General features: G+C 34.3%; 1 protein-coding gene across 6 annotated transcripts in view; it reads left to right on the forward strand.

Annotated features, from left to right (window-relative positions):
* Positions 1–24,954, forward strand: part of PSPC1 (paraspeckle component 1) — a 67,251-nt gene that overhangs the window by 16,603 nt on the left and 25,694 nt on the right. Inside the window, exons 7-8 of one of the 6 annotated variants that reach the window (XM_063305790.1) lie at positions 20,295–20,352; positions 22,798–22,976. The exons of 4 other annotated variants lie outside the window; for them this stretch is intronic. In XM_063305790.1, the coding sequence (XP_063161860.1) occupies positions 20,295–20,352; positions 22,798–22,976 (237 nt within the window). Of the gene's footprint in view, positions 1–20,294; positions 20,353–22,797; positions 22,977–24,954 lie in introns of those variants that run through there. One more of the 6 variants, XM_063305791.1, reaches the window with a different exon arrangement.

A 24,954-nucleotide genomic window follows, 5' to 3' on the forward strand; every position in this document is an offset into this window, starting at 1 on the left:
AGTTAGCTTTCTGAAGAGTTAAAACAAAAAGTCCATTAATCTGAAATCCTGACTTTTGGACAAGAAGATTTCCATTACTTTGTGTATATCTAATTCGTGCCACTCCTTCTTTAAAGTAATCTTGGAGAGTAAAGACAGAGTTAGCTACTAATTCCTGTAGGATGAAGAGTTCACTTTTGGAATGAAAGTATGGTCTTTATGGAGAATTATGGAGTCCTTCACAATGATACAGAGTTCTTTTCTGAAAGAGTACCCCCATTTCTGGCAGCCTTCTACCTGAAGTAACAGCCACCAGGAAGGTCATGATAAATGTTTAATGGAAACCAGATATGAAGGAGATAATAAAGTTTCAGATGTAGATCCTATAAAGGTACCTTTGTATTGTGGGTGTTTTAGCACGGAAGTTCCTTACAGAAACTTTTAGGTATATGGATGGGGAGTGTATTGCCTCACCAAATGCTGTCCAGAATAGTGGAAATAGCAGAAATCTGTGTTTTAAGAAATACTAGGGTAGAAGCCTAGTCACGAAGAGTCGGAAGTGACTAAACGAATAAACAACAACAGGGTAGAAGCTGTAATTGACAAGACTGGAGAAACATCGAAGAACAGAAATTTGATAAAGGAAAACTTTTTCCTCTTACACCAGCAACACAAAGCTTCTGAATTAGCTCATAACTATATATTGTAAACCCCCTATGAGATGAAAGAATAGTTATAGTAGAGCTCTGACTCCAACTAAGTTAGCTATGTGACTTTGCTCAGCTTCCAGGAATTACATTGAAAAAAGCTGAGATCCATACTCTACATACTAGATCCAGTAGCTGTGCAAATGGTTATGATTTTTTTTGTGTGATAGGTGAGGCCTATTAGAACTATTATCTCCTGTCCATCTAGGTAATCAGCATATCAATTGTTTATGCTCTGAGGGAACGTTGACAAAAACCAATGTTAGATATTTAAATTTTGGCTCTTACGCACTAATTAAATTCTCAATGGATCACAGCACACAGTCTGTCTTTCACCTTTATTAATTACAGTTGCTTAAACATTACAAAGACTCACTCTCTGTGGTAAAACTGCACAGGTAATGAAAGGAGTTTGGAGAAGATAGGAGTGCTCTAAAAATAATAGATACATGCATGAATTGGTAGTCTTCTGACAGACCTGTACAACTTGTCCTTTTATCTTTTGCCATACACATTCTGCCAACATTCCTTCATGCATCACCTCAGCTGTCCTCATACTTTGCTGGTCAGATGTAACTTGCTGTCTAGAAGTTAACTGTATTTCTTGTGGCTGTCCTCTGGTCCTTCTCTGGTTTCAGAGTTGACTTCAGCTTGCTTGCTCCTGTACATATATGCATTCTTCTCTAGTATCAGATTTTGGTCATTCTGCTCTGTCTGCTTCTCCAGGCTTTCTAGTTCTTGTAACATATGCCTCTCTTCGGTACCCTTTGGCTTTCTGACAAGGTATATCACATTCTTTTGCACTAATAATGTTCACATTGGTGATACTGATCTGCAGCAATCCCGCTAACAGTTACTGAGCTGAATTTATCAGTTAGAAGTATATGACAATAGATGCAGCAACTGCTGTAATGCTCTCCTCAAGGGGCTGCCCTTGAAGAGCATCTGGAAGCTTCTGGTGGTGCAGAATGTGGCTGCATGGACAGTCAAGGTTGGTACATGTTACATCTCTGTTACGTGAGCTGTATTGGTTGCCAGTTTGCTTCTGGGTGCAATTCAAGGTGTTGGTTTTGACCTTTAAAACCCTACATGGCATGGGACTGGGCTATTTGAGGGACTGTCTGTTCCTGGTTACATATTTATGTCCCATGAGGTCCAGCAGAAGAGGTATGCTCCAGGTCCTGTCCGCTAAGTTCCATCTGGCAGAACCCAGGAGACGTGCCTTTTCTGCTGTAGCCCCTGCTCTCTGGAACATCATTCCCCCCAAGATGAGGTTAGTCCCATCACTGTTAGCCTTCCAGAAAACCCTGAAAACATGGTTCTTCCATCAATCCTGGGGAACCTGCAAAGTGGTTGAATGAAGTTAAACGATGGCTGTCTGCCTGTATCTTGGGATTCTTTTGTTTTTATTCCTTTATGTTTTTATTTTTGTTATTTTATGTCTGATGTTTTTTATATTGTGATATGGGTTTCATTGTTATTTGGCTTGTAAGCCACCCAGAGTCACTTTTTGTGAGATGGGCGGTTATATAAATTTGCCAAATAAATAAACATAAATGATTATAGAAGTAAGCTAATTCTTCCAACTACCCAACTAATTAAACCAGTTCCATGACCCATCTTTAGTTTCATGTAATTTCTCAATCTAAAGCTTGTCTATTTTGTGTGGTCATTTGTCAAATTGCAGCTGCTTTGTTTAGGGCCTTAAGAACTTTTTACCATGTCATTTTCAACTTCTTCTAACATGCAACTACTTTTCCTTACTTCTTTAATGCTCAATAGTTTGGAAACATGGTGAAAAATCTTCCTAAGTTACTGTTCTTTAACTTCATGCATTAGTGACTGGAGTATGTATCTCACAGACAGGGAAAATACTACCAATATAACAACAACTTCCACATCTGCTCAGCAAATGTTAATGTGTCTTGATTCCTCAAATAAAATAATGTCCTACTAGAGCTTTGAACCTGTTTCCACAAGCCCTTTTGTATTTAAATGCTTGGCTTTAATGTTAGGCAAAGTTATGATAATCTGTGTCATGTTTTTAATTAACATTCCATTGTTCATTTGGGTCCCCTTTTTAATTTGACTCATTGCATGTACTAGTTCCTACTAATAAGTCTGTTACCATATGTCTGTTACCATATCAGAGGTCACAAGCATATATATGTTTCATGTTTGCTTTTCTGTATATTTTAATGTAATTTTTATCTGGCTATGTTTTAATGCTATTTATTGTAAACCGCCCAGAGTCCCCCATTGGGGGAGATGGGCGGTGATATAAATTTAATAAATAAATAAAATAAATAATAATGTAGAATCATTACCTTATAAACAATGCACTTTGTTTACAGTGGTTTGTTTACATATTCAGTGACACTTAGTATATTACTTGCCATATGTCTGTTACCATATCAAAGGTCACAAGCATATATATGTTTTATGACTGAGAGTTCATATTTGAAGACAAATATTTTGTTGCAATAGTCTCAGAGCCTGTGAAAAGAAATCTTGAAAAATGTTGTTTTCTTTTTGTTTTTCTTCTGTTAACGTTCTTGAATATCGTAATCATCTGTGCATTCCAAAATAAAAAAATATAGCTGACAGTTCTACAGCAGTGCTTTGGGTTTAGTAAACAAGAAGATTCCCCCCTCAAATGAGAACCCAAGAATAGAGAGCAACAGACATGTGGTACTACCAGTAACATTGCAGTGATATCAACAGATTGTGCATACATTTTATTATAAAACTTCTGTAACTGTAGCTGCAAAGAAACCTTTTATTGATATATATCACTCTCTTTAGTTTAGGTACAGGCCAAATTAGATTAAGGTGCATGAATGGGGAGGGGACCTGCATAGCCTGTCCTTTTATTTTTTGCCAGCCACTCCCATCAGGCACCACCTCAGCTGTCCTTTCATTGATCTGTTGCTGGATCAAATGTGACTTGCAGTCTGTCAGTTAACTGTTTCATGGATGGATGGATAGATAAATATTAAATACAAAAAAATAAAAAGAATACAAAAAATTATAAAAAAAGGAAAAAAGCTGAAAAAAGAAACAACATACAAGATGTATATTTAATGATGTATATTTAAAGATACACAGACATGAGTGCATGTGTGTGTATGCAGTTACCTATTACTTATCTGCAAACCACTGAATAGTTGGAGCCTTATGTTTGTCTTCCCAATACTGAACAGTAAGTCTTTTGACCATTCATTTTCTTTGTCCAGAAATCAACTCTGATGTGATAAACTTCAAAAGAATATAAATGTCTGAAAATATTAAATCTCAAAGTTGAATTAATACATGTAATATCTTCTTACTGAAATGGAACAATATATTTAAATAAAGCGTTAATTTCACTACCTCTCCAACAACATAAATGCAATGAGGTCATTTCTGTAATAGTATTTCTTGTTGAAAAGGATATAATTTAAAAATGTATTGACATTTTTGTTTGTTTTTTTAGCATATCTTTTTGTTGGTTAAGTAAAACATGTAAAAAAAGAAAAAGATACATATACATAATTAAAGGATTTGAAAAAAACTTAAACAGCAAAACAAAAAAGATTAAAAAGGGCATTCTGGCAGCCCCTCTCTCTTTCTCCCCCCTCTTTTTTCCCCCATAACCACTAATTGCTATTTGAGTATTTTTATACTTTGGGCATTATTGCTCATTTCTGTTTGGATCATTTTAATAATAATTTTTAAAATGTTCTCTTTTTCTTCAAAAACCATATTTTAAGTGTCTTGGCTTGCTTTGCTGTGTGGTATGTTAGGTTCCAGTTTGGAAAGAAGCGGGCAAAATTTGTTGGAAGGAAGGTTGTATTTGTTAATTTTTACAGAAGGTAGAGGCAGCAATTTTTAATCCATGTTTCCATTAAATTATGATCTAGTTTCTTCCTGTCCTACACACACCTGAAGTGAATAAGAATGACTGATTTAGAATCCCATAGTTGTCACCTAGCTGAATCATCAAATGACATAGTTCAAGCCAAGAACTGAATGCTGTCTAAACTGGCATCTGCTACGAAGGTAGAACGCTTTGCCCGTTTATTGACTCCCTGTGTACTTCCTGGAGTTCAAGAAAGATAAGCTTGAGCATCTGTTTGGACCACAAAATGCATGCTGGCAAAAACCACAATGGCCGAGTAAGCCCCTGATACCTATAAGGAAGCCTGATGAAAAGTCTTCTATCATTTGGATTCTTTGGGATGTCTTCCTGTCTTTGTTGACAACAGACCTTGACACCCAGATAGTGATGGGAATATCTATGAGAGGGCCTTGAGAAAGTGAATCACTTTCTGGGGGAAAGCACAGTGGTAATAAACAAAAGCTTTTGTGTTCTAAAGTTGTTCTATCAGATATTAAAATCCTATTGAGAACCTTTGGGAAAGGAAAATCAGTAGTGGAATCAGACTCCTTAAATCAGGGACTGGAGACTGGATAGTTGAATCATAATGTTAGAAAGATCCTTTGAGTTGTCTGTTGAAGGACCTTGGCTTTCTGTTCTTTCTCCAACCATCATAAAGGCCTCTTATAAAAGAAAACAAGGAAAAAGACTAGCAGTGGATCTAAGATGCATACCGCTTGTGAGATGGGTGGTGCAGAAATATGATAGATAGATAGATAGATAGATAGATAGATAGATAGATAGATAGATAGATAGATACCTGCATAGTGGCTCTAGACAGGATTGGAACTGGATGGTGGCTGCTCCTTGTTCTGGGTGGTTAAAATTCAGATCCTGCCTAGTGGAGCAAGGGAGAGGAGCAATCCACTGTGAGGTGCTCTTCATGTTTGGAAAAATAAGTGTGTTTATATGGTTCTACAATATTTAACCAGCTCAAAAAAGCATCTACAAATGTAAGAAGAAATATTATGGGATAAAGATACTGGTTAATTTAAGCTAGGACGGTGGTGGGAGTCACAATCTAATAATGTAACGAGTAGGCCCGCCTGGGTGAAATAAATGAAGTAAGTGTCTAGGGAATTCTCCGATCAAGTTGAAAAGTATTAATGATTTTGGTTAGGTGGAAAAGAGAGTTTTACTGCTTTGTTGTATATAACCCTGTTAATATATGTACAATGTAGTTATGAAATTAACTGGCTATATGTTTGATGAAGAAAGAAAGAGGGTGCTGACATTTCAGCAGTAATGGGTAGACAGAAATAACCACTTCTGAAAAACCTTGCCAAGAAAACTGCAGGGGCTTGTCCAGGCAGTCACTGAGAATTGGACACAATTGAATGGATTAAAAAAAAAATCACCAGATACCTTGTCAGATAGAACTTTGTTTTACTGCATCTTTTAGGAATTTCTATTAGGTGAAGGGGAGTGGTTATTATGTATCATGCTCTAATAATATTTAAAAGTACAGTCAGCTTATTTTACCCTGTAGTTGTGATGAGGTTTGTAATGGCATGAGTTCAGTAAGAAATTATTGCTTACTGACAGCATCTACTATTGAGTTTTCTCAGAAATGTTTGCTATTTCTGTCTATTTCTTCTTGTCCCTTGGTATGTGGCAATAGTGTATCTTTATGAGCCATTTGGGACTGTTAGGGTTCAAGCATTTTAAAAAATATTTCTTATTGCATATATTTGAAAGAACCTCAGTTTCAATTCTCATTATTTTTAATAGGCATTCCAGTAGATCCCATGGTTTTCAGTGAAAATTCTTGTTCATTGGAGTAAATAACAACTAATTATCATAGCCATGTTTTTAAAAATTTAAAATCTAACAGCTAAAATCAGTAGGAGACAAACTGGTAGTTGCCTAGTAAAAATAAAGTATTTACACTTAAAAGCTGAAATATTTTATAAGGATTTTGGGGAACTTTATAAGCTTGTTTATAGTACTGTTTTTGGTCTTAATCCTAATTATACTCTAAGAAAAAACATTGCGAAATTTGCCAAACCTATCAGTCATTGGTACTGTAGTTATATAGATCAGCAAAAAACAGGCTATTTACTAGCTCAGTTGATTTTATCAAGATTGTAGAATTTACGGGGTTTTTTTGCCGTATTAATTCACCATAATTTAAGTGCTTGAAAATAGAAAATGGATAGAATTGCTCTCTTTAAAAGCTATGATTCATAGTAGCTCTTCACTTCTTTGACCTGACACAGTAGATATTAATTGAGTGAGAACAATTTTAGTCAGGAGAATTAAGAATATTCTTGAACTTTTCCAGTAGTCATTTGAAATCCTCAGAATTCGCTTACAAAATGGCAATGGTTGCCACTTGAGTCACTCAGTTTTACCTGTCCAAGTTGTTGTTCTTCAGTAGTAGAATGATTCAGATATGGGGTTACCTTGCTGTCTAGGTCTTTGTACTTCTGAGGTAGTGCTAAAAACAGCAAGCTATACATAAAATAGGTGTCATGAGTAATGATGGCGAGCAGGAAGGGGTTCCCATCCAGGGTGAAAACGCATGCGTAGTACTGAGGAATTAAGCAGCCATTCAAAGAGACACAGATCAGGCCCGCCTTAGCTTTTGGGTTTATATGTCTGGGTTTTTTCCACGCTTATTCAGTTTGTTAGGATTCTGTTTATGTAGCAGTAATAAACACTAGAGAACTACTCCTCGTCTCAGTGTGATACTCACTGTTAGGACAATAGGAAATAAATTTAGAAGATACTAAAGGAAAGCAGATTTTTTTTTAAAAAAGTATGTGTGTATTGTGTGTGCTTGCAGTTAATAATATATACTTTTTTAATCCATTGAGCATATTACTTAATAGTAGTAGATAATAATTATTTAGCATATACAGTCTTCTCTTCATGGCCCTTGAGCCCAGTTAATACTCTGTTCTGGAAACTTCTGCATCTGAAACAGGATTTATTTATTTATTTATTTGTCATATTTCTCTACTGCTCATCTCGTTATTACAATGACTCTGGGCAGTTTACATACAATAAAAAATAAAAAATAACATACCACTAAAGCAATGCAGTATAAATATAAATATAAGTATAATATAAAAGTGCAAAATATAAAATTCCAGATGGCAAGTAATGATCTTATCGTTGGCCCCATCAAGGTGCCAACCACCCCCATGATTGACTATCCCCCCTCCAACCCCAAACAAGGTGGCACAACCGGGTCTTAACCCCCTTCCGGAAGGCTGGTACCTCCGGGGATAACTTATTCCAAAGGGCAGGTGCCATGGCAGAGAAGGTCCTCCTCCTGGACCCTGCCAATTGGCAATCCCTCATGGACAGGGTCTGTAACATGCCCTCTCTGCTTGACCAGGTGGGAAGGGTCAATGTAACAGGGGTGAGGCGGTCCCTCAGGTAACCTGGACCCTGGATTGCTGCAACTTGTACTTCATCATACAAAAGGACGTTGCTATGCTGGGCTTGGGTAATATTTTTGTTAGACAGAATTGCAGAAGTGGTATTAAGAGTATGGTTTTATTTAAGTTAAAGCAATATAAACTGGATAGAGAAAACTCATTTTTTTCATTCATTAATCAGGTAATAAATTTTCTCATGATTCAGACAAAGCACAGGAAAATGCCTTTTTGGATAAACTGTGTTTTATGTCTCTATTTTAATCTAAAATTTAAAAGAAACTTTCTGAATATTAAACCATCAGTAAGAAATGTGATGCTTTTTATAAGGTAACAGTTATGGTTTCTGTTTAGTAGAGGGAATTCAGATGTGCTGCAGGTTATTTTGTGTTTGGGATCGTAGCACACTGTGTCCTGAGTAGTCTTCAGTGGGTGAATTGAAAAATGATCTGATTTCTGCATTATGATAGTTTAAAAGCAATGCCTTGTGTCCATGTCCACCAAATGTAACATTTGGATTCTTCCTGTCATAAAGGATAAAGGTGCACACATTCACAGCAAACTCACTTGTGTCTGTCATTTAACTTGAATACCATTTGACTTGAAAGTTTTGGCAGACTACATCCAAATAGATCCTTTTACACAGTGATGAAAAGGTTGAGTGATTATTTAGTATCTTTGGATTCTTCCTGTCATAAAGAATAAAGGTATAAACATTAATACTGAAGTTATTTTATGTCTATTACTTAACTTGCCTTATACATAGTGTGACCTTTTATATCAGTGTTTGCCCTTGGGAGCCTGCCCGCTAACAACAAATAGAATAATTCTTTATGACATAGAACCTATTTAGAGACATTAAGCATGCTCAGTAAGGTGAGTTAAAAAAAACCTTGATTCTTGATGGCTGAATTTGTTAGGATTCAAAATTTAGTCATCAGCTGACATGGCCACCACATGTGAAAATATGAATTTAGGCATGTTGCAATCACTCTAGCAGATTGCATGTACAATTGATACCATCTTTGGACTAATTTTAGTATTGTATTCTCTATTATAGTTTTTACAAAATATTTTTGCCTGAGAAAGGATGAATTCACTGTCTTGATGTTCTTGGTTTAGGTTTTTGCCCAGACCATTCTTAACCAAATTGGCAGGGTCAGACTTGTGAATAGTTTATTGTTGTTGTTGTTATTGTTATTGTTACTATTATTTGCCTTCAAGTTAGTTGATTCTTGGCAACTGCCTAGATTAGTCCCTGCAGTTTTCTTGGCAAGGTTTTTAGAAGTGGTTTGCCATTGCCTTCTTTCCGGGGCTGGGAAAGAATGACTGGCTCAAGGCCACCCAGCTGGCTTCACATTCAAGGTGGGATTGTCTCCTGGTTTCTAGCCTTGTGCCTTAACCACTACACCAAACTGGCTCTCTTTGTGAATAATAAAAGCTCCAAATTGTTTATTCTCTTCTATTAAAGTTAAAAGCAGGTTTTCAAAATTTGCCTTATGCATTTAATGTAGTTAGAAATTAATTACACAGCAAATGATGTGATAAGATATAATTTTGGTGAATCTGAAGTCTGCTAATGGAGATGTTATGAGTTATATCTTTTAGCTGTGAACCAAGAAAGGATTTGTCACTGGAATAAAAATCAGAAGTCTGTAGAGACTCCCTTCCTGCCATCTCTTACATTCTAGCTGTTTGGTGCAAAAAGAGATGAGATTGATGAGGATAAAAATTTAAAAGGACATGTTATCAGACAAAGTTTGATAAAACCATGGAATTCTATAGGAAAATAATAAGCCCAACAATTCACTGTTAGCCTCACTGTTAGTGAGAGTACATTTTGCCCAGCATTGGAAGAAAGAGACCATTCCAGCAATATTTGATTGGGAACTTGGAAAATTAAGCAAAGTCAAGCGAGAATGGTTCCCATATGTACAATATATTACACAGCATGGCAAACATAAACACAATATGGTTTCTAAGGGGATCTAAATGCTTATAAACACTGCAAACTGATAGAGGCACAAGCAGGTGGGAGTTTGAAACCAAATAGTTTTTTAATATTTGTTACTTACTTTTGCTTTTGTTTTAACTTACATAAACAACAATAAGTGACAATACAGTGAAGTCCTTAGTATTAAATATTAAGCTTAAGATAGAAACCTTTATTATATGATAATAATAAATAATTTAACATCTTTTGCAGTTGGGGTCAGAATCAGTAGTTCCGTTATGAGTACGGATGGTGAGCAGGAGGGGGCCCTTATCCTGGGAGGAAAACGCATGTGTAGTTTAGAGGCTTTGAACTGTCCTTCAAAGAAACTCAGAGCAGACCCACCTTGAGTTTTGGAGTTTATCTGTCTGGGTTTCTCATGCTCCTTCAGTTTGGTAGGATTGATGTCCTGACTTAAGCAAAAAAACACGCTGAGACAAGAAATTAGTCTCTAGTGTTTATTAACTGCTAAAGTAGACAGAAAATCCTACCAAACTGAAGGAGCGTGGGAAACCCAGACAGATAAACCCCAAAACTCAAGGCCTGTCTGCTTTGAGTTTCTTTGAAGGACAGTTCAAAGCCTCTAAACTACGCATGCGTTTTCCCCGCTGGATAGGGGCCCCATCCTGCTCACCATCCATACTCATAACAAGTTCAGAGGAGTTATAGACATGTTGCTGACTGTAGGATTTAATTCTAAAACAAATTGTCTCTAGTTTGGTAAATTTATTTGGAGATAACGGAATGAAGCTTTAAAAGTTTAAAAGTTTAATTCTATTGTTATAGCTGGGTGTATATAGTTCACTTTTAATAAGGGTAAGGCAACCTGTAAAAATCAAAATGCAGAGTAATACATTGTAAATAACAATCTTTGATGAGGAGGTTTGTACATGAGAAAATAAGAGCTGTGTTGCATCAGGCCAGTAGCCCATTTAGTCTAGCATTCTGTGTCAATCACTGTTAAATGTCCAGCTGACCTTGGGGAAGGTATGAGAGAGCCATTAAAGGGGGACTTGAAGGAAAAACTTGAGATGGAGGAAGCATGAGAAAGAAACTAAAAATATTTTTCTTGGTATAAAATGGGACAGAGAGGAACTTGCATAGACTTTCAAGATTATGTTATTCTACCCTGATATAATAAAGGGCATTCCAGGATCCCTGTCTTGCCTCCACTTCTCAGGGTTGACAATAACTTGCATTCAGGAAGCTTACAAATATGGACAGAGCAACAGCAGCAAGCATCCCGTTGACTGAAGTGGTTTATAAATTTATAAATCAATAAAATAAAGTATCTCTTTTCTCCACTGCTCCCTAGTAGTTGTGAATGGCATAGCAAACCAGTGGTTCAAGGAAGCATAGAATTGGAAGGGATTATAGGGATCATCTGGTCCAGCCCCCTCCTCAGTGCAGGATCCACTAGGGCATCTCTGACAGATGACTATCCAGACTCTGTTTGAAGACCTCTAGTGAAAGAGAGATACTACATTGTATTGGAGGCTGCTCTGCAGGTGAACAGCCTGTATAGTTAGGAAGTTCTTCCTGATTTCTGGTTTGAACAAGAACCTTTGGTTCCGGTCCTGGGGCAATAGAGAATAAGTCCACTCCTCCTTTGTTACAACCATTCAGATATTTGAAAACTGTTTAATCTGCAGTTGACAAAAGCACCTATTCCTTTCAGTTTATTGCTCAAGCCTTCTAGATCTTTCTGAATCTTTTCTCTCTCGTGCCCCCTCTTGAATTTCATGTCATCTGTAGACTTCATAAGTGATCCCTCAACTCTCACCCATAAAAATGTTGAACAGTACAGAGCCCAAGAGTGTCCACTCAAGTACTTTTAACTGAATGGAGCCATTAATGAATTACTGGCAGTAATTCAGCCAGTTGTGAGTTCATCTAACAATAGTATTGCCTAGCCCATATTTCACAGCTTTATTGAGAATATTGTGAGAGATGCTGTCAAATGCTTTGCCAAAGTCTGGGTAAGCTATATGTAAGGTATTCTTCTGATCTGTTAAGCTAGTAGTTCTATCAAAGAATCGTATCAGGTTAGTCTGGCACTAATTGCAAGAAATACATGCTTCTGTGAATTGTACTATGTCTATCAAAGTGCTCACAAACATACTGATTGATAATCTCTTTGAAGACTTGCCCAGGTCTGTTTGCTTTCATGTCTGTAGTTTTCCTGGTTTCCTGAGTGCTTTTAATTTACAGCTGACAGCTTTCTGAGGAATTTTCCATTGTGTTTAATTGTAGCGCTGTTCTTGCTGAGGTAATTGAGGCAAGTCAAAAGGCATATAAGTTATCCAATTTGCAGAGAGTGAACTCACTGGATAATTAAACAGGTCCCGCTTAACTTCAACTAGGAGAGGTGCTGTGTACTTTGAGTTGTTGAACTGCAACTCCCATCATTCCTCACTGTTGGCTTGTCCTGGTTTGGGGTTGTGGGAATGTTAGTTTAGCAAAATCTAGAAAGCCTCATATTAACCCACTTTTACTTTAAATGGCATAAGGAGACCTGATTATTGAGTTAATACCATTATGAAACCAACTTCTCCGATATCCATTTTTATTACTGTTGAAAGTAGTCCAGACTATGAAGCACTTGGATAGATAGCTTTTTATTCTATTTAGCAATGCTAAATTATTAAATTCTCTTTCATGACCAGCAAATTGGGATTAAATGTCCCTGCTTCTTAAAGGTAATTTTAAAAAGATAGAGTTGGTACAAGCCATAAGAAGGACCTTATATTTACGCTATCTTTAGTTGTGTTATGTGCAAAATACTTAATGATGATTTACAACTTCATTTCTATGAAATGTAATATATTAGGAAATAATGAATTGTTCTGATAAATTCTCATAATTTATAAGAACAGATTATTCCTTAGACTTGTCTTAGTTCACTGTAAGATATTTGGTGGATGTAGACCCAAGATTAACTTATCATTTACAATAGAGCTGTACTGTTCTGTAACAGCATTATCTTACATCTTACAGCCCTGTACAAATTTTACAGCTTTTAGAGCACCTCCAAGTTTTGCTAGCAAATCAGCTTATTTTAGTGCCTCACTTTTCTGCACTCCTTTTGGAAATAAAGATGAAAATAAGTGTACTGACTTGCCTGAGAGTATGGTAAAAAAAATTCCCTGAGATCTCTCTGGAGCCACCATATCATGTTCACACCCTTTGTAGCCTTGGAGGTTAATTTAAATGAATAAAATGAAAGCCCAGTCACAAAACAGTTGTCCATAATAGTGAGCTGTTAAGTGTTTTGGAGAAGGTGTGGGTATGCACACCACACTTGTCAGTGCCTCCTTAAGGAAACTTGTCTTTTCCTGGGCTCATGCAGTAACTGCACAGTTCCTGGAAAATATGTGCTTGAGTTAAGAGTGGTACAAACAAGGAGTGACAACATGTTTTGGAGAGGGTATGGGCTGCATGTAGTAGGTTCTGAAGTATCAGATTTGGTGTTTTAAGACTTATGAGAACAATTTGTATTTTGTAATATTTTTTGTATTTATTTTTTATCTTTTCTGTATTTTTAATGTAATTGCAATATTTTAGGGAGTTTTTGATTGTTACATTTTGAAGCCTTGTAAAGATGTAACAATTTTTTAAAAAATTATAACTTGTTTGCTTCTAACATTTGGCTTTGTTTTTATGGGTCAAAATATTTATTGTATTTTAAAGAAAAAATATGTAAATATTTCTTTTAGAAAAAGATCAGGATTTCATATAAAATATATATGATGTATACATGGAGTTATTTAATGTATTTAGATAAGGAGTCAAGGTGGCCTGTGTAACATCTCCCTTCCTCTCTTTTTTTCCCCTGAGAACAACAATCCTTTGCAATATATGTGAGTGAGAGAGAGATACTATTCAAGGTCATCCAGTGGGATTTACTATAAAGTGGGACTTGTACCTGGGTGTCCCTGGTCTCAGTCCAAAACCTTAAAAAACTACATGACACTGGCTATGTTCTTGTTTTAAGTTCAGGACTACACTTTTATTGATTGATGTATTTACAATGCATTACTTTTCAGAATGTCTTTGTACTCAGTAATACTGTAATAGAGAAGCTAAGATTAAATACTGCATAGGATAGGATACCATATCCATATTTAAAGAAAGTGGGTCTTAAAAATCACAAATTCTGAACTTAGGAGATTTGAAGAACATGTAAACAGCACAAAATGTTAAATGAAAAAGGTATGTTAGGTTTTTTAGGAAAAGTGAATTATGCTTTTATTAGCAGTCACACTGTCGGAAGCTAAATGCGGAAAGAATTATTTTAAGACTACTGGAATGAAGGGTGGTATGAAATTGATGCGCCAATCTGTTTCTTATAGATATATAACATTTTTTTTCTTTCCATTTTTTATGTCTTTAATTTCCTGGCTTTTTAATCAAGCATGTATAATTATTTTACTCTTTCATTTGTGTTTTAGACAGTATATTTGAATGGTTACACAATATAAAATGGATGAAAAAGCAATACTGTACATTTTGAACCTGAAATTTATATTTCCTAATGCATATTATGTGTACATACAATGTACAATGTATAGCATGGCACATGCTAGTACAGTGGTAGCATGGCACAATTATTAAAAGAATTTGAAGAAGTTTTTCTAAGCAACAGCCGATGTTTTATTCCATAAGCTTTGACAACTTTCCATTTTATAATGCAATCTTACCTACATTTGGTTTTACAAGGAGGAATAGTAAGTGCACTTTATTAGTTGGAACCTTTATAAGATTTCTTGTAAGAACAATAGATAGTGGATTGTTAATCACTTCTGCTAACTCTGTAAAATGATACCAAAAAAACTCTTACATGTTCTAACTAAAAACCCCTTCCCATCATATTGGAAACAATAAAATCCAGCAACTTCAGCCTGCTGGTGAATCTCATTAGCTACTTTTATTAATTCATCCACTTGATTAGTTTTCAAATTTCTATATTTTAACTCTGAAGAATGTAAACATAATGATCCAGCATAAAAAGTATTAAGTATTATTTCATTAGCATTAGTATATAATACATTTGAAAAGCATTTGATGGCTTAGTAAAAACTAGCAGTGAAATTATTCTGATGGCAAAATATTCCCCTGGGGGTGTGGGGGATATTCTGTTGACAGTTCTTATCTAACAACTTTTATATTCTGCTTCAAAGATCATCTGCAAGAAACTACAGTTTCTACGTTCATTTGCCAATGGAGGGAACGCATACTTTTAAATCCAGCAGTAAGTGGCTGCCCTTCACAATCATTTTAATAACAACTAAAGTTTCAGGTTTTTTTTTCCCCAACAGGCAATGTATACCTTAGTTTTAAAGAAATGTTGAATTTATTTCTGAGTTCACAGTTTAAATACATAAAGCTTGAGGTTTATACTTTAAGCTAATTTTTTTATTAAGACTTCAAGAAAATGACATTGTGTATACTATGTTTGCTATTTTCTAGACAAGCAAATTTCATATTTGAAAGTAAATCCTAGTTTAAACAAGTGTAAATGTCTTCTTGCCAGTGTTTAAATATCTTGAATACTTTGAATTCATGTTACAATGCTTCCAGTGCTTTCAGTATATCATTGAATTATTGAGTCAAAAATTGAGTTTGGAATAATGTATAAATTGCTAAATAACCAGATTTTTGCTGAAATCAGAAAAGGTTTCTGATTGCTTTAATTGGCAATTAATACATAATAGGCACACTGCATCTTTCCTATTATTGCCTGAATGTGGTTTTCTATTGAGTAATGTTGGACAAAATGTACAGGTCGCAGTTTTTTTTCACTATAAGAGGAGGGACAGTACATGGTTTGCATGCAGTGGGTTAGAGTTTCACAGTGCCCTTGAAAAATACAATGTTGCATTTTCGATATGCAATTTGAGTTCTCTGCTTTTGCTTATTTTTTAAAAGATAACATAATGATGCCCCTTGTATTGTATAACATGCTGAAATTCAAAAGTTGGTCAAGTATGACATTTTGGTGCATTTTAATGTATTGATTATTTGGTATAGTCATTTTTTCCTAATATACAGAAAAATGAAAGTTGCTGTTGAGTTTCTGTTTACAAAGAAATTATTTGCTAATTTCTCAGGTCACATTTTAGCATATGGCAGCGGTGATATATATAAATATAGATTAAGTACAAGTATTAGATCAAGCACTATTAGGAATTTATATCCTTCAGGGTTTTTTTTAATATTGTAGAATTTTGGCATATAAATTGATAGCAAAATTAGTGTTTATTTCACCAGATAAATTTGAGAAATTTAGCTACTTGAGTGCTTCTATTTTTATTTTCATTAAAATTAAGATTATTTTTTTTGCCTTATAAAATTGTAGGCATTCTACCATTAAATGTAATACATGGTAATACATTTTTGTCTTATTACTTAGTAATGAGGAAATTATGCTGTATTTTTTTAAATGTAGGTGATTGAGAATCTCTTTCCATATTGCAAATTTATTATATGCATTTCCATGTGTGATGGACACATTGTATTTAGGTATGTATTAAAAACCCCACAGTGCTTGTATTGTATTCCAAGTGATCTCACTTCAGGCTTCTGATATCCATTTTTTCTTAGGTTTCTCAATGTTGTACCATCAATATGCTTCCATATTATTCAGTGCTCAGGATATCATCTCTCTGTGGATACATGCAAGCATATACAGGTAGTCATTGTTTAGCAGCCACAATTGGGACTGGCAACTCGATCATTAAGTGAGGCAGTCACTAAGTGAAACCATAACTGTGCTTACGATCTTACTTCAGCTTTCCTTTGCTTTACAGACCTGTCAAGGTCATAAATGCAAGGATTGATTGCAAAGCTACTTTTTCATCACCATTGTAACTGCAAATGGTCGCTGTATGAGGCACTCACTAAACAAGGACTACCTGAATATCAGTGTATTTTTTTTGAATATACTATAAACAAACTCTTAAACAGAAGTGGCATCCAAAAAGCAAATTCAAGAGGTATGAAGCAGGCTCCTAATAGTTTCTCTGTAACTCATTACTTTGTTTAGTATATCAAAAGAAGGCACTGAAATTTTATTAACTTAGAATTCACACCTACTCTTGAGCTTAAGATATATATTTATTTTAAGAATTCTGCTACAGAGATATAAGAGGACCAATAAAATTTATTTAATTGCTTGAAATCTTAGTATTTTTCAAAATAAGGGCAAATCCAGTGATTGAATGTGTGGTGGATGCTGCTGCTTTCTGAAGATGTATTTTTTGCAGGTAAGCAAAGGTAATGTAAGGAGCTTGCTAATAAATCCTTAAACGATCTGTCTGTGAAATAAACCTTGTATATATATCATTAAGTAGAAGTATGCATGCATTTGGGGAGACAGCAAATATACTGTATGTCATATTTTGCAACTGTTTTTAATCATCTCAAAATCTTCAGTTGTAAATCTTTAAAAAGGAATTTGAAATGAGATATCACATAAGCTATATACTAACATGAAAATTTTTATAACCTCAAATGGCAAAAACTACTGCAGTATTAGCTTAACTAAGGGCATAAAGCACTGGAACTATATAAAATAGGTCCGTACTGTCTTAACATATTTATTATGCATAAAACAAGAAGATGTGGTTTCAGTACTTTGGATGACAACTTCTATCTGCCTCACTTCTTTAGTGTGCAGTTCCTGTTTGAATATTTCTCCTTGTTTCAAGATCTGAGGTTAATAAGCCAGAGAATTCAGTGAAGCTTGATAAATTTCTTACTGTAAATGACAGTCTTTGAAATTTTGAATCCTAGTGCTATAATTGCTAACAGCATGAGTTATATACAATCAAAATACAATCAAATCTTAACTTGGACATAAACTCACTCAATAGCTGCTGGCAAGCCATGGCTTCTCAAATGTAATTTGAGGATAATACAGGTTTATGATATGGGATTGATGTAGAATTACTGAGACAGGGCCTATAAAGAACTGAGCATTTAAACGCTCACCGTACATGCTGAATAGTAAATGATACTTGGGATTGATGTCATTTTTAACATTATTTTTAGGAACTGCAAAATTTCATGCTATCAGCTGTAAATTCTTGTTGGCATTGCATGATTTTATATGATGTCTGAACTGAATGCTTTTATTTTAATTGTTTAGCTCAAAACATGGATTTTAACCAGCTTTAGATCTTGCATACCCCCCACATCCTGGTAAAATTAGCTCTGTAACCTTGGGAAAGGATAATATTTAAATAGGTTTCTTTATTGGAAATCTTTACATGAGTTTAAGCATCTCTTTGTGCTTCATTAGTGACCGATATTTCCACATTTGGCTGGGTATTTTTGTCAGGGAGGTGCAATTTGATCTAACAATATTCTTTCTTTTCTGTTGACAAAATAGAAAATCATAGACAAAATAAAATTCATAGTACCGTTTCTGTCAGTCACTTAATACTTTTTGCATCATTTCCTTATCCAGATATTTCTAGTCCACATTTGTACTCTAATGCTCATATTTAGTTCTGTTGGCCTGAGAACTTAGTATGGTTTTCCTTTTTAACATAAAATACTATATTTTGCTAAAAATTAAAAGGACTTAGAAACTAATTGTATAATATTGGCATACTTGACAGCATGACTAATGCTTGCTTGTATTATGAATACTTGCTTTTGCTAATCTCTGATTATGATATTTTTATGAGCAGAGTCCAGAAAGAGCGTATGGGACTCTTGGTTATGTGAGTCAGTCTTCTGTTCATTATTTCAGTGGAAGCACAACTAATAAATATTCTATTCATGTTGTAGTCTCTTGATGTATATAATAAATAAATGTTATTTAAAGCAATTTAAAAAAAAAAAAATTTTTTTTTAATGGCATGGAAATAGTTCACTCCGGTATTCCATAATCCTATTCTTGTCTTGTAGTGGGATTTATGCAGTGTGTTTTAGTGCAACATTTGTCATGGGTTTCATGAATACTCTTTAATTTCCTTGTAAATAATATTATTATTGCCTATCTTAATTCCATAGTAATTTTAATATTTTGGCATTAAGTGTATAAATTATAGATATATTCATTTTGTACTGGAAAACAGAATTTGAGAATATCATGCTTCTTTTTGTTTTTATTGTATGCATTGTTTTAGGTGTATTCTGGGAAGGAAATAATGCCAAATGAGTAAATACATACTAGAGCTTTATCAGTTTGTAGTTTTTAATTAATTCTGTTCTAATTTCTTCAGGTTATCAATCAGTGGAATTGTCTAAAACCCCTAATATGTGTTCAATCACCAATAGTACATATCCTGTTAGCTTTTCTACTTAACATAGGATGGCAATGTTGTTATCTTTTCTTTGATACAAATTAAAATTATGACATTTGATAAATATGTTACATATCTTTAAGTTTTTAGCAGTTAGAGTTAGATCAACACTTGTTAATACTTACTTTTATTTTAAGGGATACTTTAATAGCTGTATTTTTACCTAATACATCTTGTGGGGCATACTAAATGATCCGAAATGGAAATACTGAATTGATTCATGCCCATGTGGTAATTTTATAAACAAATCCAGTAATTCATTTGCCTGTAATTATTCCACCTGTCTACACATAAATTATTTAAAGAGAAGAAAGCCTGACCTCCCAGTTTTGCTGAATTTTTACAGTGTCAGGGCTATCACATGGCATAGGCTACAGGTTAATGACTATACATTGCCAGGCATTTGCTGCTGTTGTTAAAACACATTGTACTCAGTATGTAATTGAAGATTAATATATGCATTTTATATAACATAATAATTTAATTTTTGAAATTCTAAGGCCAGTGCTTCCAGTCAGATTAATGTTACAATGCTACAAAATATTCCATATTATTTTCCATAATTAAGCCTCAGAAAACTATTAAGGATGGAACACTATAAGCAACTTTAAATACTGCTATATATTTTGATCTTCCCAGGACCAGTTAGTATACTTGAGGCTGATCTCTGGGTGGGTGGGTGGTTATTTATTTATTTATTTTCTATCCCGCCTTTATTATTTTTATAAATAACTCAAGGCGGCAAACATAACTCCTCCTCCTCCTCCTCCTCCTCCTCCTCCTCTAATCCTGGTTATCTCAGGATTGTTATGTGTTTTCTGTATTAAAGACCAGAATTTTGAAAAAGAACAAAATGTAAGTTTCTATTAATGCAGGAAATGGTATTTCTTGATTTCATGAAATTACAAGTATTATTTCATAAAATATTTGGCCAAAGGATGAGCATGTTAAAATAATAAGTGATAGGTTGACGATGCAAATTATGTTTACTTTCAGAGAGAACAGGAAATGAGAATGGGTGATATGGGTCCTCGTGGAGCGTTAAACATGGGAGGTAGGGATCTGAAGCAAAAGGATCTTGTTCTTGAAAATTTCTTTGAGACTGTACATGTTACTCATGAGTACGTTGGCAGATATTCTTGGACCAAATTTTAATTGGTTAAATATCGGACTCATTTTTTTCTTTCAAACATAAATATTTTCGATTTTACAAATTGGAAGGTAATAGACAAACAATCAATATGAACTGGGAAGCATGAATACCTGTTCCCTGTAAGTCTTTCTTTTTAACGTTGTATCTGAGGAAAAGTAAAATTAGAATACGTTGTAGTGCAAGAAAAAGTTTGATTTTATTAGATTTACTTCTTGGGAATTCATAACAGGCTGTTGAATATGTTGCTTTTAATGGAGACTCAAGTTTGTATTTCTGGGGAGATGAGATCAAAGTATAAGCATTTAAAGCTTGTAAATAATCAGCTTTTTGTCTTTCAGATTTTTATTGTATTGCATTGTAACTTGTATATCTTTGTAATAATAACCACGTATCATGTAGAGTTACTACTTCCTCTTCAAAAACACATTGGTGAATAATTGTATGCCAAAGCTGAGGTATTGATCTCCAAGTGCAGTTTAACAGTTGTAAGTGAACAGCACACTCATTTCGTACTTGAATTCTCCACCTTTCTTTAACAACAGCTATTTTGTGTGTTTAATACTGGTATTTCTCATTGTGGCATTTTGGCCATCTGGTATAATAATCTTTACTTGTAACTGACTAGGATTAGATATTAGTCTTTATTTTATTTGGGTAGCTTGTTCAAGAAGTATGATGTCCAGACATCTCTATTCAGGTTTGGATAAAGCTCATTATCCAGATCTATTTCATTTTGATTTTAGATTTTGAGACTAGAACTGCTTTGGATGCCTTTATGGATAGCCTCTGTGGGGAGAAGGAGGGGGAAATGTGGTCTTGATGAATTTTAAAGCCGTGTGGAATTTGGGTTTACATTTGCTGGAAAACAGTTGCTTTTGGTATAAACCTCTGTGGCAAATATATTATCTAAAAGCAAGGCCCAGTTTCAGATTCCATCCCTTTTGAATTAGTCCGAACTTTAGAAAAATGCTTTTCCGTCATTTAAACCCTGTTAACACTTTCAAAGGGACTTTGTCTTTTTAATCGGTTAATTCTGTCCCCTTTTGCCTAATCCTGTGTGCTTTCATTTACCTCTACTGTAGCAAGAATAAAGGGAAATGTAACAACTCTTCAGCCCCCATTGAAAAAATTACCTTAAAACATTAATTATATTTTAGTAGTATTCAAACGATGAGGAATAGAAAAGGAGCTGTGCAGTCTTGGCTTTTACCACTGAATCGTGTTGCTGTGAAGACTCCTGTATGAAGTAAAGGAGCACAGGAATGTGGGATTGAGGGGAAGTTATCTTACTGTAAAGATTGGGCAGTACAGAACTTGCCGCCATCATTGTCTCGCTAGATATTAAAAGCAAGAAAAGTAAACACCATTGCTGCTGTATTTGTGCTGTCATGAGAATTACAATTTGCCACCAAAGTCAATGTATATCTATCTACATAAGTAAATGTCACTTAACTACTTGTTTCTTTTTGTAAATATAATTCTTCACAAATCGTTGGGTTTTTAAAAGTGTATTCTTTCAAACCATAATTCAAAAAGCTGAGTACCTACTCTTACTTTCTGATTATAATGTCCCTAAATATTTTCTGTTTGCCAATATGCATGTGATAAAATCTTATAATGAAGCCTCTTAAATCAATGCATTTAGTAATGACAAGTATTTGGATGGGAGACCACCAGGAAATCTCAGGAATGTAGACTAGATAGGGAAATTTAAAAAAAAAAACCTGGAAAAGACAATGGCAAATCGCTTCAGTGTTGTTGCCAAGAATATAATATGAATATAGTCCTTATAGTAATCAAGCTTAAGTAGACTCAAGGGAGACTTTATCTTTACCTCTTAGAATTTTTTTTTAAAGTTACTCTATTAAGAGTCAAACATTCTACTGTGTTTGAAAGCTGTACAAAATAATATTCTACTCCAAATATGATCTGCTCCAAATATGCAGTTTCTTTCCTTTTCCACTTGGTAATATCCAGATTTTCTACATTCACTGTAATAGACTTAGAAAATTTTAGTTTTATTAGCCTTGTATAATCTGGTAAGCAAATGATGTTCTGGAAAAAAAGAACATTGCACACAAAAGAATTGGTGACGTTCTGAAATTTAATACAGTTACCTCTAGGAATTAGTGGGAATTCCTTTATAGGAAACAGTTAAAAATGGTAATGTTATACTTTGTTTGGAATGGTATCTTTCAGTAACAATTGCATAATGCCAAAAAAAATGAAGTAAATGTACAGTCTCAAAGAATAACAGCATTTTTTTTCAAATGTTTTGACTATTATAATTTTGTAATTCTTTAAAATGAAGTTAGGACAGCTCTAAGTGTAGACTGTTTTACATAGATGCCTTTAGCCCAGCACCTGCTGGAAACCAAGGTCCTCCTCCTCCACCTCCAATGATGAGTATGAATATGAACAACAGAGGGACAATGCCTGGCCCTGCAATGGGTCCAGGTCCTTCCTTGGGGCCAGAAGGAGCTACAAACATTGGAACCCCAATGATGCCAGATAATGGAACTGTGGTAATGTATCATAAAATTTTATTTTTTTTCCTACAACATAGCAAATCTATCTAGCAAGGATAACTTCACACTGAAAGGATTTAATAATAGTTAACTGTGATTATTATTAAAAATAATTTAATAATGTCATCAATATTGATCCTGTTACTGATATTATATCACATTGTATACTTCAGTTATGCCTTTTAAATATATATATAGCAGTGATAGACAAAAAGGTTTTCCTTTCATGATAAGTCAGTTCTTTGGACTATGTTTAGAGGAGCATGAGAACATGCAATTCAATGGAATTGTTTTTCCAAAACGATTACCTTTCTAAGCTTCGTTGGAAGAAGCATATCTAAGATTTAGTTTTTATTTTGTACTAGTGATATGGATTACAATAAGCATGTTTAATTTTTGGTGTACTGAAATGATACATGGTGTGAAGCTATCTTTGAATAAACTTTTTTTCAAAGCAAATTTAATTGATTAACATATTTTTATAGAAGTGAGTTTATAACCATGAAGCTTCTTGTAAGACCTGATTATTTTTAATAAAGAGTTTCTTCTGAAAGCTAGGTCTAATTCAGCTACTTAGGACAAGGCAAGGATATTAGTTAATATTTCTTGGTATTATTAACACAGCATTTCTTCCTATATCTTGAGTTCCAAAGAAGTGGAGTTAGGAAAGTAAAATGTATTCAGATGGACTTTTGTTTGATGTGGTTTATGATATTAATTCCCAGTGCTGAAGAACCAAGCAAAAGAATGATTTGTTTTTGGTAGTAAATCTATTGTAGTAAAACAACAAACAAAAGTCTAGTTATATCTGCAGTTTTCCCCTATATGTGTTGCATATGTAATTTGGGAGTATGTATATGTGTGTATGTGCTTATTTTTTCATTAGAATTTTATGCTATTTTTAAAAAAGGACAATCAATTTAATTTCTTTGTCATTTGCTGAGGAAATCACTTCATAAAGTGATCTCATATGCCTAGTTTCTAGGTCCAGCATGTCCTGCTCATATTACTGAACCGCATAGTCCATTTCTCTGTTTTTTTAAGGAGGAAAAAAATTGTACAATATTCTGATAGCTGCTAATAAAGAGAGAGGGTAATGCCTCATGGGTAAGAAGGTACACTAAATCTTTTTCAGTATAAGAACTGGAAACCATTTTTCAAATTACATATTCTACACCCACTTTCGGATTAGCTAAATTTGTTTTTTGAAATGACTTTTCAGCCTAGTACATGTGGATTGTTTCTGATACCACTATATGAACGTAATGTAATATAATATAATATTTATCTACTAAAGTAGAGTTTTTAGATTACTGAAGGGAAAAATAGAAATCTAGCTAAACATTTAAATTTGCTTAATTAACCCTCCTTAGACATATCTTCATTGTTTGTGATAAATTGGAGAATAACAGTGCCCAGCATTACGTCAGAGAATTTCCCTTTGTATGGTGGGATTTACTTCCTTTTTTCTTCAGCACCCTGTCATCTGCTCAGGTGATAACTGCAATTCGTTGGAGCATATTTGCAGGGAGTGTGATGGGCTACAGGAAAAATATGCAGGTCTTTTAGACCAGTTATCTACAGACCATTTGATATAATCATTTGACCTAGAAAATGAGATATTTACTGCTGGTTACTGTAAATAACCTTTAAACAATAGTATAGATAGTCTGTCACGTCAGTGACTTAGACTTAGATTCTGAGTTATACCCATTTCATGGATTAGAGTTTTCCAGCTTGATGTTCTCTAAAAAATCTGCTGCTTTTAGAAACAGTGTGCAATGCAGGAGAAATATCAGATTTCAGAAAATATAACTCCTATGTACAAGTCAAAGATCCCTTCCATTCACATTTTTAATCCAAATTTTAGTTGGATCATAGTTCTCTTAGTGAGGTACTTACCATTCTTATTGATTTATATCATCTTGGAGAATACTCAACAGTGTAATTAATTAGCAGGCTTTCAAGACTATGA

Source organism: Candoia aspera, chromosome 5 (genome assembly GCF_035149785.1).
Source record: "Candoia aspera isolate rCanAsp1 chromosome 5, rCanAsp1.hap2, whole genome shotgun sequence".
NCBI lineage: Eukaryota > Metazoa > Chordata > Lepidosauria > Squamata > Boidae > Candoia > Candoia aspera.